Here is a 15,145-nt window from a genome sequence, read left to right on the forward strand (position 1 = left end):
TTTGGATACAGTTCTCAATATTGGCATTGCAACTGTTTTAGGTAGAGCCCTAAGGATGGATTCGAAATCTTTGTACTTGGACAGTGTTTGTTCTCCTCAAGTGTGTTGAAGTGGATTTATCGACAAGGAACTGGAAATCTCTTGAGGGGATCTTCTCGGTAATGGCTTATGAAAAAAGATATTTATAGTAATGTTTTAATTTTAAGAGAATAAGACATGAATCAATGTCAAAAAATTAATTCGGAGTGCTTCTCAATGTCACGAAACTAACTCAAACAACAACAACAACAAAGCCGGAACACAGCTACATACGGTAAAAGAAATAGCATGACATGAAAATAGCATCATACGGTAAAAGAAATAGAACACAGCAACATAGTGTGAATAAAGTGACAATCTAATCATGTTTTATATGTTTCAAGTGATAGACATGCATATTGGAGTTTGATACTTGAAAAGTAGAAACATGGCAGAGATCCATCGGATGATGAAATTAGTTTGCATGGCTTAAAACACACCCTTCAGAGTTGCTAACATGGCGGAAAGGATTGCCTGTAAATTAAGACCAAACGCTTCCAAGGTTCTTCCCAAATGCAGAATCAGGTATTCTCTTACCGATTAATTCCCTCAACTCAAACTCGCTAGGGAATCTCTGCTCCTTTAGTTTGGAGAAAACCTACAATAAGGAAACCAAAAACATATATGTAGAATAATCAAGCAGCAAAGAAATGACAATTGCAAGAAATAAAATGTCAGATAAGTTTATCAATTGTTGTACAGATTATTAATCCATGCCTGCAAAAAAAAATCATGATTGCTTTCATTCAATGTATTTCCAACTTCAAAGGTATTTTGAAATCAGATAGGCAACAAAATCACATACCATACACTACAGTTATTCTCATCTCCAAGTTTTCAAGTTAAATCTTTGGCAGATTGAACTTTTGACATGATATCTTGAACCAGGTTTCACATAGTTTACATCATATTGTCTTACTTTCTGGATAGGAACTCACAAAGAAAGATCATTAAGCAAGTCATAAGTTGAATTCACAAAAAGACAACTATCCTCACTCTGGAAGATGCATGGTCAAAAGGTTTTCTATAAGATCTAATAATAAAGAAAAACACTCTCAAACTGACTTTCCAATTAATGAACCATGGTTTGCATGATTCCAAAATGAGAGCAGTCCTGGGATCTGTGATTGCTCCGATCCATTGATCCAGATCCAAAAAATAATATTATAAAAAGCCTAACAATAGTAAAAAGTTATATATACAATAAATATTCATATTTTAGTAATTTATTAATAGGGTAAATTCTAAAAAAAAAGGGCCTTAAGTTTGAGAATTTCCCACAGAGCGCCCCAACTTTGAAAAGTTCCCACAAGGTGCCCCGGGTCATGTGAAAAGACCATTTTACCCTTGCCTCGATCGGACTCACCACCTCTTCTGCTAGACAACCGTCGCTCATAGCCCCACATTGCCATCTGCTGCGCTGTCACGAACAAAATTGTAAATAGGGTATTTAATGTAATGCTCATGTATGTCCGTGTCTTTAAGTTTGTTTATGCTTTGTACAGCATGCAGAGGGATGGTCGAAGGCTTAACAACCCCAATTAGTTTGGGTTTGGTGGCCATTTTAGGCTTGTAAATAAAGGTTGTATCATGTGGACACTTGTGAGAGATTTCGATATGTAGTGGACCATTTGGATCCTTTGTTATGCAACTGTTCGGAGCTTGTAAAATCTGTTTGTAATTTGCATTGGTTATGAAATGTTTACTGAAATGATTGCTTGTAGATCCCGAGTGAGGTACTTTCTCTAACCCGTTTTCTCTTTTGTAGGTCCTAAGGGACTATGGGAGGTTTCGAGGAGACTGACCTTTGCGGACGGACTCGCAAGGGTGCCACACGACTTAAGGCAAAACCAATTAAGTCCGTGACATGGTACCGGAGCGGGACAAGCACTCGTAAAAACACTTGGCATACAAACGTGGGGGACCTAGCGGGTCTGTGTTGAGGGCAGCCAGCACGCGCAACCGTTTAGGGGAATGCGGGCATGGAGATGTAGGGAAAATGAGTCGCTAAAAAAAGTGGGCATCTGAGATTGACATTCAGAGGAATGACCAATCCTTCGCGCAAGAGGCACCACGAGGACAAGCAAGCTGGGAAGAATGCGTAGCGCACAAAGGTTAGGATGGCTGAGTTTGAGCTACGGCTCAACGTTGGCAACCATACTTGATGGTGCTCAAGGCAAGCGAGGCGATTGATAAAGGATGAGATCATGTAAGGTGGAATGAGTTGTTCAACGACTGAAAGAGTTATGCAAAGCTCATAGAGGCGAGGGGAATTACTAACTCGAAGAATTCGGTACTCATGTAAAGGCTTGTATGCGAACGATGGAGTGTTCGTGGCCATCCCAAGGCGATCGAAACTCGGTGCCATGGAGCATTGAAACTTTCTCTTCCGCATGAGAAGGATACGTCCGTGGTAGGCTGAAGTGTGCAGTGAGTTCAGCATTTTGCTAGGCCTTGAGGGGTGCAGTGGGGGTTGTATTAACGTGGAGTCACGATCTAACAAATGCGTTTGCGGGAGGCAAAACAATACACAGTTTGTTGAGGAGTACCTAAAAAAAATAAATAAACTTCATAAAACTTAACGGACCAAGCAAGCGGTGAGGAGTAGTCGCATGATCTCGCTTGGGATAATGCATTGCGAGATCAAGTGGGGGAGCGATCCAAGGCAACACAAATGAAGTCATCTTGGAGTCTATATGGAGATCGGACTCAATGGAGGGTTGACCCGTGAAATGGTGGGCACGAGGGCCACCATCAACTCAATACAAAAACGAGGAGCGAAGCAACTTGGGTGTAACTTGACGAAGTACCCAAGCCACATGAAGGGAGCCGGCATAGAAGATGGAATATGGAACAGAGGCACGGAGTTTTCCTTGGACAGAGGTCAAGGACATGAACTCTTTCAGAGGCAAGAGCGGGATCATGTCGTTCCATTGATCCCTCATTCTGATCAAGCTGGCTCATTCTACATGTTGTCAAAAGATGAAGGGAGCTTCGAAACATATGCACCTTACCTCAAAGAAGCATTTAACGGAGGAATTGAGGCGACTTAACTTGCGGAGGTGAAGTTGGGTTCAGAAGGTCTTGACACGAGGTAAGAGGACGCGGAGGCTAGTACTCTTGAAGATTATGCCACAGTGCTGCTATTCAAGTTGTCATGAAGGGAGCGGTGCGCAGTGGAGATTGTGCTGGTAGGGACAGAGGCCCAGGATCCAGATAATGGTGCAACAATTTCAGCGAAGTCGATTGACTTCGGGAGCTACTAGGTGACGGACTGTCCTAGAGCGGTGCTTCGTCTAGGTGTGACCCAAGAGCGGGTGGACGACGGTTGATTGCCAAAGGAGCGAACACAATCGAAAGTGGAAGAGGCCCTGCAATATGTTGGCAGAGGCCACACATAGAGGGATTACAATCCAAGTTCATCCCACGAGGATTAGAATACAATGAAGATGTCACCAGGAGGCGACATGGTGCAACGGATCGTGGTGGAACAGTTTGTGGCAATACGATACACACAAATATTATCCCGTGAGGGACTATAAGGTATGATCGGGAGCTATTAGAAGCTCCACTTCGATGAACAACACGACGGTAAGAAAGGTTATTGATTCAAGGAGTGAATGTCATGGTATCGTAGAGGCGGGTCTTCTGTGCGTGCATCGAATATTGCATCGGATGAAAGCCTTGGTCATCAACACATGGGGGCTATGTACCATCGAGGGAAAAGTTCGAATGCAAGTATCAGTGAGTCCCATAGGGGAGACTTGATCATACAGAAGTATGATCGAAGCGGTTGGAGAGTTGAACTGCTCTAGAGCTCATATTAGCTTAAGGGCGCTTGGTAAGTCAGAAGACAAGGCCGAGTAAGTGAACGTTGCTACCAAGGAAACTAAGGAGAACAGAATCGATGCAAACCCTACAACATGATGGCAGAGGTCATGCATGGGAGTTGCAATCTGTCTTTCCATTGACCAAGGGAAACTGCTTGGAGAACATAGAGGTGTTGAAGCAAGGGGTCGAAAGGGGCGAGGAAGCGATGACGAGTCCAAAGGGACTTAGCTACCCAAAACCAACCATCGGTTAGAAGGGAGGTGGACTCGGAGGAGTGTCACAGTGCCAAAAGGCAGATCTACCGATCGTGAAGAAAGTGATGCAAATGCGAGGCGACGGATAGTAGGGCCATGGGCATGGCAGCGCTATAGTACTGTAGAGGCGGGACTTCCGTGAAGTCATCGATCCCTTGTTCTCATAGAGAGAGAACGCTTAGTCGTGAAAGGGGCCGAGGAGGTGGAGAATACAGAGGCAAACTCTAAGTACCGAGACAAGGCTGAAGGGCAAAGGCCAAAGAACTTAGTAAGACCGGTGTCAACTAGCTTCTCATTAAAGATAGCCGAAAGTAAAGGTCTTTAGGTCGATGCAAGAGTGCACGACCAAGGAACGAAGCAGGCAGTATGTGGTGTTATACCTTTGCTATTCAGTGGAGTAGGCGATAGAGAAGATGGAGAAGACGGTACAATCCTAAAGGTGACCAAAACTACTAGAGACTTGCTCCAAGTTGAGGTAAAAACTTCTTGCATTCTAGAAGTTCGATAGCATTAAGAAGGTGAATCACAGTAGCTAACTCAACGCAAGGAGTGAAAACACTTCAAGTGCTTTGGAAGTGTGAGCAAAGAGCGAGCGAAGGCTAGTAACCAGCTCGATGCATGGAGTACAACCCTCAAGGAGACGGGTGAAGTTGAGTAACCTTTGCTTTCTCAACTCTTAAGAGAATGGGCAAAACCGAGTACCATAATTCTCTTATATATATCTAGCAGAGGAGCTCTGCACAGGTTCAAAGACCCTTCGAAAAAATCGAATTAAAGACAATAGTTGTCAAATCCTCACCAATGGTAATCAGTGCTACTGAGAGTAGATTATCTGCTTCATTTCCCAACAGAATGCCAATCGAAAGCGGAAGTGATGCGAACCTACTTGGAAGTGACAACTAAGTGAAAAGAAGAATCGATGGGCAAATTTTGTGGAGGAAGGACTCAAAAACTTTAAAAGTTTGCGAGGTGATGCTCGTTAAAGCTCCAACAGACATCCACCCAGTTCAAACAGCATGAGACATTTGAAAGACTAGCACATACCAAGGATGGTCTTTTCCTTCATATGAAGGATCCGCAGGAACCAACAAGGATCAACACAACTCAGCCAACCCCACACTAGAGTCAGAGTCATTGACAAATTGAAACAGCATGGCGGATCAAAAGTTTGACTACTCAACAACAGCAGCAGAGAGCAGCTGAGAAACAAGAGGCGCATTGCAGCTGGAGTAGAAGATTGAAGACTCAGTAAAGGCGAGGAGTTGCAATGTCGGCAAAGGCTTCGACAAGGACGTCGAAGGAATAAGTGGGGGAGAATATCACGGACAAAATTGTAAACAGGGTGTTTAATGTAATGCTCATGTATGTCCGTGTCTTTTGGTTTATTCATGCTTTGTACAGTATATAGAGGGACGGTCGAAAGCTTAACAGCCCCGATTTAGTTGGGTTTGGTGGCCTTTTTAGGTTTGTAAATAAAGGTTGTGTCATGTGGACACTAGTGAGATATTTCGATCTGTAGTGGACCATGTGGATCCTTTGTTGTGCAACCGTTTAGAGCTTGTAAAGTTTGTTTGTAATTTGCATTGGTTATGAAGTGTTTATTGAAATAATTACTTGTGGATCCCGAGTAAGGCGCTTTCTCTAACCCGTTTTCTCTTTTGTAGGTCCTAAGGGACCATGGGAGGTTTCGGGGAGGCTGACCTCTGCGGACGGACTCGTAAGGGTACCGCACGACTTAGGCAAAACCAACTAAGTCCGTGATAATGCGAGGGGGCATGGGAGGGGGGGGGAGGGGTTGCAGTCCGCCCTCGCCCGTGGCCTCCATCGCTGGTTGTGTACCTCCTTGCTGTCCACCACCAGCGAGGAAAGAGGCGGCACACCCTCGCTGTTGCCCATAGCCCCTCCTCGCCATCTGCTGTAGGCAAAGGGATGGGGGGCCTGCTCTAGCCCTCAGCCTCCATTGTTGGCCGTGGAGGGGCCACAGATATTGCACTTCCATCAATGGGCAAGTCCCAATAGGAGGGAGCAACTGGCAGGGCAGAGATGCAGTGTCCAATGGGGGCAAAATGATCATTTTGAAGAAAAAAAATGCTCTGTGAGAATTTTTCAAAATTTGGATACTATTTGAAAATTTCTCATACTTATGGGCTTTTTCCAAGAATTCACCCTTATTAATATTATATTTTTATAAAATAATATATGGGAAAAGGAGTTGTGGGTCAAGGGTTTTCTCCTCTCCCTCATAAAAAAATTGTGACCTCTTCCATGTTCTCACTTTCCCTCTCTCTTTCATCAACATGCAACATCTAAGTAGCAACAGCCAGTGAGAAATGTTTCTGGGACAATTGCAGCCTACAAGTGGCATCCAACAACCAAATAATCTAGCACTGGTAGCTCAGGTAAGTATATCTCCCCTTGTTTTCTTCCCTCTCCTCTCCTTTTCTCCCCCTTCTTTTTCCATCATTTCCTTTTCTCCATTGATGTGATCACCAGCAGGATTTTATGGAGATGGTAATTGGTTACTGACCAATCTCAATGATCAATCACCGAATACTCAAAAGAAATCAGTGCTCAGATAAGCTAATTCGTGAATGATGTTTTGCATTATAATTTGCAAAAAGAGCAACCATGTATTATAGAACAATTACCTCATAAACAATTTGTTATTGTCTATTCAGAAAAATAATTGAGCTTGTTACTCACTAAGCAACTCAAAAAATCTCAGTTAACACAAAGCCAAATAATGTTTTAAAGTTATTATACTATAACTAAACAACACAAAGTGGATGCAGAAAGAAAATATATTATTTTTATCATGCAATTGCAGATGAGGCCTGACACTGGTCGGAAGTGTCTGCATCTACATGACAGTAGATCAAATAGACCAAAACAGCATGTCAAATTCTTACATGGAGCAATTAATGTTTTAGCAAATCTGAACTACAGGACATGTTATTCCTGTGATTATGGCAAGCTTGAGTCATGTGAGGTCGAATATGGTTGAATCTGAACATAACAAAACTTTGCCACAAAAAATATGCAGCATGGCAGGTATTATTCAGATGGCAATATCTTAATATTAAAGCCAGCAACTAGGTACCTCTGTGATAGAAATCATGAATCATGTTTTCAGAATACCCTTGCTAGGATCCTTTCCTACATGAACACCCAATTAGCACCACTATTGGTGAGGTACAAAATATCCTTTTGTCCATATTTTGATCCAACACTCAATAATTGGAAGGCACTGTCTACCATGTACAATTGGAACATATGTTCTTCCTTCTGGTGGTGTAGTTGGATTTGAAAAACTAAATTTATGTTAATTTCAGGCCACAAGATCATTATTTCTTTATTTTCTTGTAATCAAAACGCAAAATGTCTTTTCTTTTTGCTTAAAACTAGTAGAATAGAAGCTTAATTTTTCTCTAAACAGCCTTCATTTCTTCTTTCAGTGAGGTGGGGTCATTCAGATCAAAACCATCTGCTGGTTTTTATCACAGCAGCCATATATTATCCTCTAACATACTTCTTTCTACGTTAATTACACAACAAATCCAGGGTAGTTGTGTAACATTCAACTTTATCATGTAAGAGTGCAGATAAAAATTCAGCAATAGAACCGTAGATATGTTGAAGTACATCACAACCTTCTTGTAGAGTGAATTGAAAAACACAACAACACACACATATGTATATGCTCAAAGAAGGCCAACTTATATTGCATATATATGCATGTACCAAATAATGCTTATATCTACATGCTATATATGTTTGTCTATGCTCTTTTTATCATACTACATGCATGGATCTACCTACCTATATATGCTTCCATGCTTATGTGTAACAAAAATGTGTTTGAAAAAAAAATCATATAAGTAAATTTCTAAGGTCATCCTATTTTCTTCAGTAATTAGAGCGAATAATGAAAATATAAAAAACTAAATGTTCACAAATTATTCCAAAGAGAAGTCCAATGCACCATACTTCTGTCAATGAAGAGAGTAAAGATCAACTCTCGCCATTGCATATTGTTGCTCAAATTTTACAAAACAGGTCAAACAATATGTTTTTTGAAATATTTAAAATGCTTTTGAGATAGATTATGCATGAACAGAGTACATCTCAAATGCAATGGACATAAAAGCAGGAGTATCCCATAGTTGCTTAAAATATACAATTCAACAAGTGGAATCATGATGTGGCAGCACAAGAAATCACAAAAGACACTCTAAATGGTCAGAGACATCTCTTACCAATTCACCATCACAGTAAACCTCAAATGCACCAGAACTCTGCAGAGTTGATTGCAAGAAATTGCCAAAAAGCCAAGTCGATGCTATAGCACCAAATCTATTGGCACGCAAGGAGAAGTACCACGGAGGCGGAGCCATGCCCAGCCTAGGGAATATCTGATCACCTGCTGTTATAATTGCAATAACTCCTATTTGAAGAACAGGGACAACTTTGCCCAGTACACGTTTTGGAAAGGCTGGGGGATAATTTGACAATATCACATCAATCCCAGGAAATGAAGTTTCCAGCATTTTCTTCATTGTCATTGCAGAACCCCTGAAGCAAATAAAATATTCATATTACCAAGTGATGTCAAATGAAAACTCCTCATATTCTGAGATGAATCATATGTTAATCATGTTATAAAATAATCAGTGCCATTCGTATTTCATCAAGTTGAAAAACCATTTTTCGGAGTAAATCCACGTAGAATACTTACAAGCTGTAGGATCTCTTACTGCTAGAATTCTATTTCATGTTCAAAGAACAAACATAGAATTTAGGCCAATTACCAAATGAAGCAAAGATAGTACTCGAAGTCCCAATCAGAAGAAAGAAAACAGTGAAATACATGTTCCTCACAAAAATGGAATAAAGAACAGAACCAGCACTTATGAATTTGACTGCAGTTATAATAAAATAAAGCATGGGGAATACAGCAAGAAAAAAGAAAATCAGGTAGATATTTCGGATGAAAGTAATATAAGTTCAAACTAGTAGTATAAACATGCAGTCTTTCCACTTCTTCCTTCTATCAAGTTAAAATACAAAAATCTCTCGGCAGCCATCCTCATCCTATGTTTGTTCAATAATATTTATGATGATAATCATATATCTTAACGAAAAACTTCAGGTCACATGCAGCAACCATAATTCCACCCGATCAAGACTTCTACGCAAGGTGACAAATCCACCTAGTTCCCAGCGCAAAGCTAAATTTCCAGCTGCCATAAGGAATGGTATAGAAGCATCCCTCAACTCAATAAACCAGATAAGAAGGTATAAATTTGCCTATATCTCTATTCTTGACTTACAGATAAGAAAATTATATGACATTAGTTGTACAATAATTCTACTTATGAAAATACTGATTTCATCTGTAACAGTACTTACATTTGCTAAAACCAGTTAACTAGGAGTCCAGAGAGGTGTAAAATCTACATAAAGATAGTTGGGAGTAAACGGATGAGCAATGATCATATTAACTAGTTGTTTGGTAACCAAACAGAAAATCATTCAATAATATATCAATCTTTTCCCCTTCTTCAATCCATATTTGTAATTAAAATCACTAGAAAACTCAGAGTAAATATATTATTATCAACAAAAGCTTCAAGATCGAATCTTTATCGAAATCCAACATTGATGAAACAGTTCAGAGTCGAGCAATAATTAAAAGAGGAGAATAATTGATACCTATAGGAGCAGGAAACGCAGAATTTCAACTCGACCGTGGTGCCATAACCAAGTCCACCGACTTCCGGATTCTGCAGAGTCAAACACATGGCGACGCCTATGAATCAAAAGTACCATAACAGAAATTTTCTGTTCCGAAAAAAAGAGGGAATGGTAACAACCGGTACCTGCGGCGTGGTGGGGAAATCGGCGGTTTGGTGATGGGAGGGAGAGGAGTGGGGTTGGGGGTGGGGGTGGGGGTGGGGATGAGGGTGGGGGTGGTGGAGGCGAGAGGAAGGCTTAAGAGGAGGCGGGGGCGGTGAGGTCGAGAAGAGATTGACGAGGTCGGAGAAGAAGAGGAAGACAGGAAACCCCAGGAGGAGAAGCTGCACGCGATCCATCGATGGCGATCAGAGCGGCGCCCGTCGGGGAAATCAACAAAAGGGTCTCGGAACTCGGAATGCCCCAATTCGAAGCAACTAATATAGCTAATAAGAGCTGTTAAGAAATGAGGGAAAACATTCCATAAGATAACAGCTTTAATACATACATATATATATATATATATATATATATCATCAAAATAACTCAAATTGACCATCACCATACCCATATATAGTTTGGATTTAAAAAAATTAAAAATAAAGTACCTAAAATATTATTAAAACTTTAAATATTTTTATCCTAGTAAATTTTAATATAACTTATTTATCTAATCAAATTATTAAACACGAAACAGAGTTCAAAATTAATTGAGATTTACTTCCGCACTTGTCATATATTATAGTATTAGAAAGTTGAATATTCTAAATGATGATACTATAAAACTATGTTGAGGGAATGCTTGATATTTAAGAAATGGGTTCAAAGAATTTGAGAAATATTTTCGGGATAACGATTCAATTGTATCATTGTAAATAAACGTTGTATGAATGATTCAAGTGTATCATCATGGGATGCTTTCTAACTTATATGATTATATCATTATTGAAAGGTGATTGTCGTCGATTTACATTGTCATAGATGGACACTTTATGATCATTTTGGTTGTATTGTTTTGATGAGCTCTTAATAGTTGATTCGATCGTGTTATCCTAGATGGGTGCTTCATGGCCAATTTGATCATGTCCATCAATCATAGATACTTTATGATCAATTCAGTCATACGATGATAGATGAATGTTTTATAATTGATTCAATCATAACGTCATAAATGGATGTTTTGTAGCCAATTTAATGTGTATGTCATTGGCTTTTGTTACTTTGGGTTCTAGTTTATATAATAAATACTGACAATCCAAATCTATTTGTATGGTTTATCATTGTTGTTTTAATTATTTCTATCAATTCTGATGATTACTTGATGATTTCTAACTATGAGAGAATCCTGGGGCTCCACGTTTATGCTTAGTCAAAGCATTGGGGATCCATGGATATTATAGTCCCGGTGATCAATCTTTTATGATCAATTTGATATTGTCATATCACCCATATAATTGAACCATATGACAAATGAACTATTGGTAGTAGAGCTCAAGGTTCATTTAGCCCCTATAAACAGAGGATGCACTTGTTTGATACATTTTATTCTCTCTTATGAATCTTGTGCTAAAACCTTTTAGATATTTTCAACTCTAAAAAGCTTAGTGAACTTTCAAACCTCCTCCAACTTTAAATGTTTAAGAGATATTTTTCCACCTCTTCAAGTAAGACCAAACATGATCCCCTCTCCTCTCTCGATACTTACTAATCTCATTTTCCTCCTACTATAAAGAGGTTAATGTCATGATGACAAGTGAGGTTGCTCTTCCGAGAGTAATTCCTTCGGATATTGGAGCTAATAAGTCCACCCTAACTCCTTTAGTGGGGAGGCCATGGGGGATTGCTCATTAACTTTCTCGAACTAAGCCAATACTTCAATCCACCTATCCATATAAGAACTTTACATGATTAAATAAGAAATGCTCATATGCGATGCTCAATCTATTCACACAAACCCATAGTAGACCCTTTTCATCTGACATGGGGGCTCTCAGTAAATTCTCACCTATGGGAGATTATACTAAAAGCGATATAATAAAATTAGGAGGTGATGGATCTCAACTTGGTGAAGGGAGTGTATAAAAGGGACATGAAGTCCATTCTTGAAGCAACTCATAAGTAGCTAGTCATGTTAAGCGCTCAAATTTATATATGCTCAATTTATATACGTTCGTCATATTAAGCACTCAAATTTATATACGCTCAATTTATATACGTTCTTGGTTCTTATATTAATCTTTATTGTTGCTAATGTTTTATGGTCATAGGAACACCATCTCATGACCACAACGCTTGATCGAGCCCTTTTATCTCTCTTCATAGGTGGACACTTCATCAACTGAGGTGTCCACAAAATGCTCTTTTCTCTCACTTGAAAGTATACTTCAACGTGAGAAGTATTTATAGGATTGAACTCTTTTCAAGGTGCCTTGAGATCGATCGTTGAGGGGTGGTCGAGAAGGATGTTCGCTCTTCGTTGGCTTCTTTCCTTCTATTTTTTTTTTCTTGACTAATAAAAACTCAACCATAATTAACTGATTAACTTTTGTAGTAAATTTGTGAGGAAAAAAAATTTATATATGAACAAATACTAGCAAACTATAACATGCAGCAAAATTAAATAAAAATCATAATAAAATATGATACTAAGATTTATATGAAAAATTCCTCCAACACAAAGGGTAAAAACCATAGGGCAAGCTAGAAAAAATATATTATAAAAATAATGAACGTATAAATCTAGGAATCTCTAGCTTAAAACTCAAGCAACAATTACAAAAGAATAACAAAGATACAAGGATTACGTCATTGTACATAATATCCAAAATCTTCCAAAGTAATCATAATAAGAATCCACTATAATTCTAATCTAACCTGCAATGAGAATACTGCATAAATGATTGAAAATATCCAATATGTTATTATCATCTTCTTTCCTTTTCTTCTTCTTTTGTTCTTCTGTCTTCAATTGCTACTACTACTTTTTTTCTCAGCCACATTCATAATCATCGTTGTCCTCTTTTTTTTTTTTCAACCCTAGTAGTTAAAAGCCTATGTTAAAAAAGTTAGAGTTTTAATGTTAATATGGGTTGTGGGTTATTAAAACCCACTATGGGATAAATTAAGGAGGCTACCTCATGACTCTTCAATGTGAAGCTATGTCAAACAGAGGTTGGCACATCTCTTGCCTTTCTTCAATAAGGTCGTTGTCAATATGCCTACCATATTATCATCTATGTAGATTTTCTAAAATTATAACTACTTCTCTTTAAATACATTTGGAATCCAGTGATATCTGATATCTATATGCTTTGACTTAGAATGAAAAATTAGATTCTTACACAAATGGATGGTGCTTTGACTATCATAATGCATCACATAATTTTTCTATTTTAGTCTCAATTCTTGTAAGAATTCTTTCATCCATAATTTTTTTTTTGTAAACTTCTGTAGTTGTAATATATTCTGCCTTTGTGGTGGAGAGAGTAATATACTTTTATAATTTGGATTAACATAACATAGCTATCCTTGCAAAAATAAGTACAGAACTTGATATGGACTTTCTCATATCAATATCTCTTACCACATCTATATTTATGTAACCTATCAATATATGTGGTCTACCTCCAAAGCTTAAACAAGCTTTGGAGCTCCCTCTGAGATGTCTAAATATCCACTTCACTACTGTCCAGTGTTCTTTGTTTGGATTTGCAAAAAATCCTTATAGCAACATCCACTGCATATGCAATGTTTCGCCTCATACATATCATCACGTGCATTAGACTTTCAATTATTAAAGCATAAGGTATTGGGAAACCTAGGCCAATATCACACGCATAATGGAAGAAAAAAAAATAAAATCCTAGATTTCCCATAGAAAAAGTTTTTCATTGTCGTGCGAAGATTGGTGCGTAAAAACTCACAAAATCAAAAACTACATATATATAAAAAAAAAATATGTTAACTAGGAAGATTGTATATCTTTGAAAATCTATATATTTGTGAGAGAGGATGAAGGGGGTCAATTGTCCCCTTCTCTAGTAGTAATCCACATGGCAGATGTGGTGAAGACGCTCCTCAAATTACAACATGATCCTCCTCTCCACGTGCACCACGTAATCAAGAAAGGGCTAGCCTTTTTTACTATCCATATGCACCCTAATTGGGGTTGTCAACTAAGGAGGAGAGAGAAAGAGGCGTATAGGAGATGGCAACTAAAAAGGGTCTAGCTAGTGCACCTTTGGTTCCCTCTTATTTATAAAGGTCCTTGTCAACTTAACCTTAATGAATTCTACTCTATTCAATATTGGATCTTCAACCAACTATCAAAGTCTCTTAGATTAGTAGATCTCTACCTAATAATATCTTATTGGCTCTTATTGAATCTTATTCATAAGATCCAATAATCTATGGGCTTATTGGATATCCAATAAGATAGGAGTTCTAACGGATATCTCATATTCGAACCTCTACTTGTCGTAATACCTACCATATGTTTGTGACCCTCTATGCCCAAATCGAGCTAGCTATGAGTCGTGCTTATTATAACTCCTTGTAGCTCAGTAAATTATTTTTATACTAATTCACTCGACTCATCGATTATAGACACACTAAGCCTATACAATACAGGAGAATCCAATTCATTGAATATGTTTATCTTCAGTTATCATATATCTATAGTCCCTTATCCATTTAATATCCTAGAGAATATATATTGACCATGATACTATCAAGCCCATATGGTTTTTACTCAAGTCCCGCTCTAATTGGATTCTCCCGAAGAACCCTTTCTCTCTCAATCTAAATGATCATGGCTAGAAATTTGCCTAAGCAAGAATACATAGGATATTCCTCTCATGACTCCGAGAGCGGATGATCCTCTATCAATACTCAATTATTCTCATAAAGTTGGCTACCACTTCCGATAATCGGTTGTGCTAGATTTGAAACTTCCAAGCCTATAAGTTTAGTATCAAAGAGTGGAGTACTCATACAGAATATTCTTAGTGTCTCAAGTCTAAGAACCAGATATACCAATAGAAAGATTAAAATCGTTATCTGACAATAAGGTATTATCAACCATGTAGTATTCTATGAGTGAATCAATTAGTGAACTTATTCTTCAATAAACACATGTATTGTATCCCTAGTATCCCCACATAAGCAACTATGAGACCAGCTACCTCCATCCTATGGACGAGTATATAGCACACCAATCTATCCAGCTATCTCGATGTCCCTCTCGAGTA

General features: G+C 38.6%; 1 protein-coding gene across 1 annotated transcript; it reads right to left on the reverse strand.

Annotated features, from left to right (window-relative positions):
• Nucleotides 1-376: 376 nt before the first annotated feature.
• On the reverse strand, nt 377-10,368 carry LOC103992546 (selT-like protein). The gene is made up of 4 exons (XM_009412287.3): nt 10,043-10,368; nt 9,876-9,946; nt 8,420-8,735; nt 377-676 (listed from the first exon to the last, which is right to left on the reverse strand). Exons 1-4 carry the CDS (start codon nt 10,253-10,255, stop codon nt 560-562), a joined length of 717 nt encoding a protein of 238 aa, XP_009410562.2. The 5' UTR covers nt 10,256-10,368; the 3' UTR covers nt 377-559.
• Nucleotides 10,369-15,145: the final 4,777 nt, after the last annotated feature.

The sequence above is a fragment of the Musa acuminata genome, chromosome BXJ3-7, assembly GCF_036884655.1.
Source record: "Musa acuminata AAA Group cultivar baxijiao chromosome BXJ3-7, Cavendish_Baxijiao_AAA, whole genome shotgun sequence".
NCBI classification, from domain to species: domain Eukaryota; kingdom Viridiplantae; phylum Streptophyta; class Magnoliopsida; order Zingiberales; family Musaceae; genus Musa; species Musa acuminata.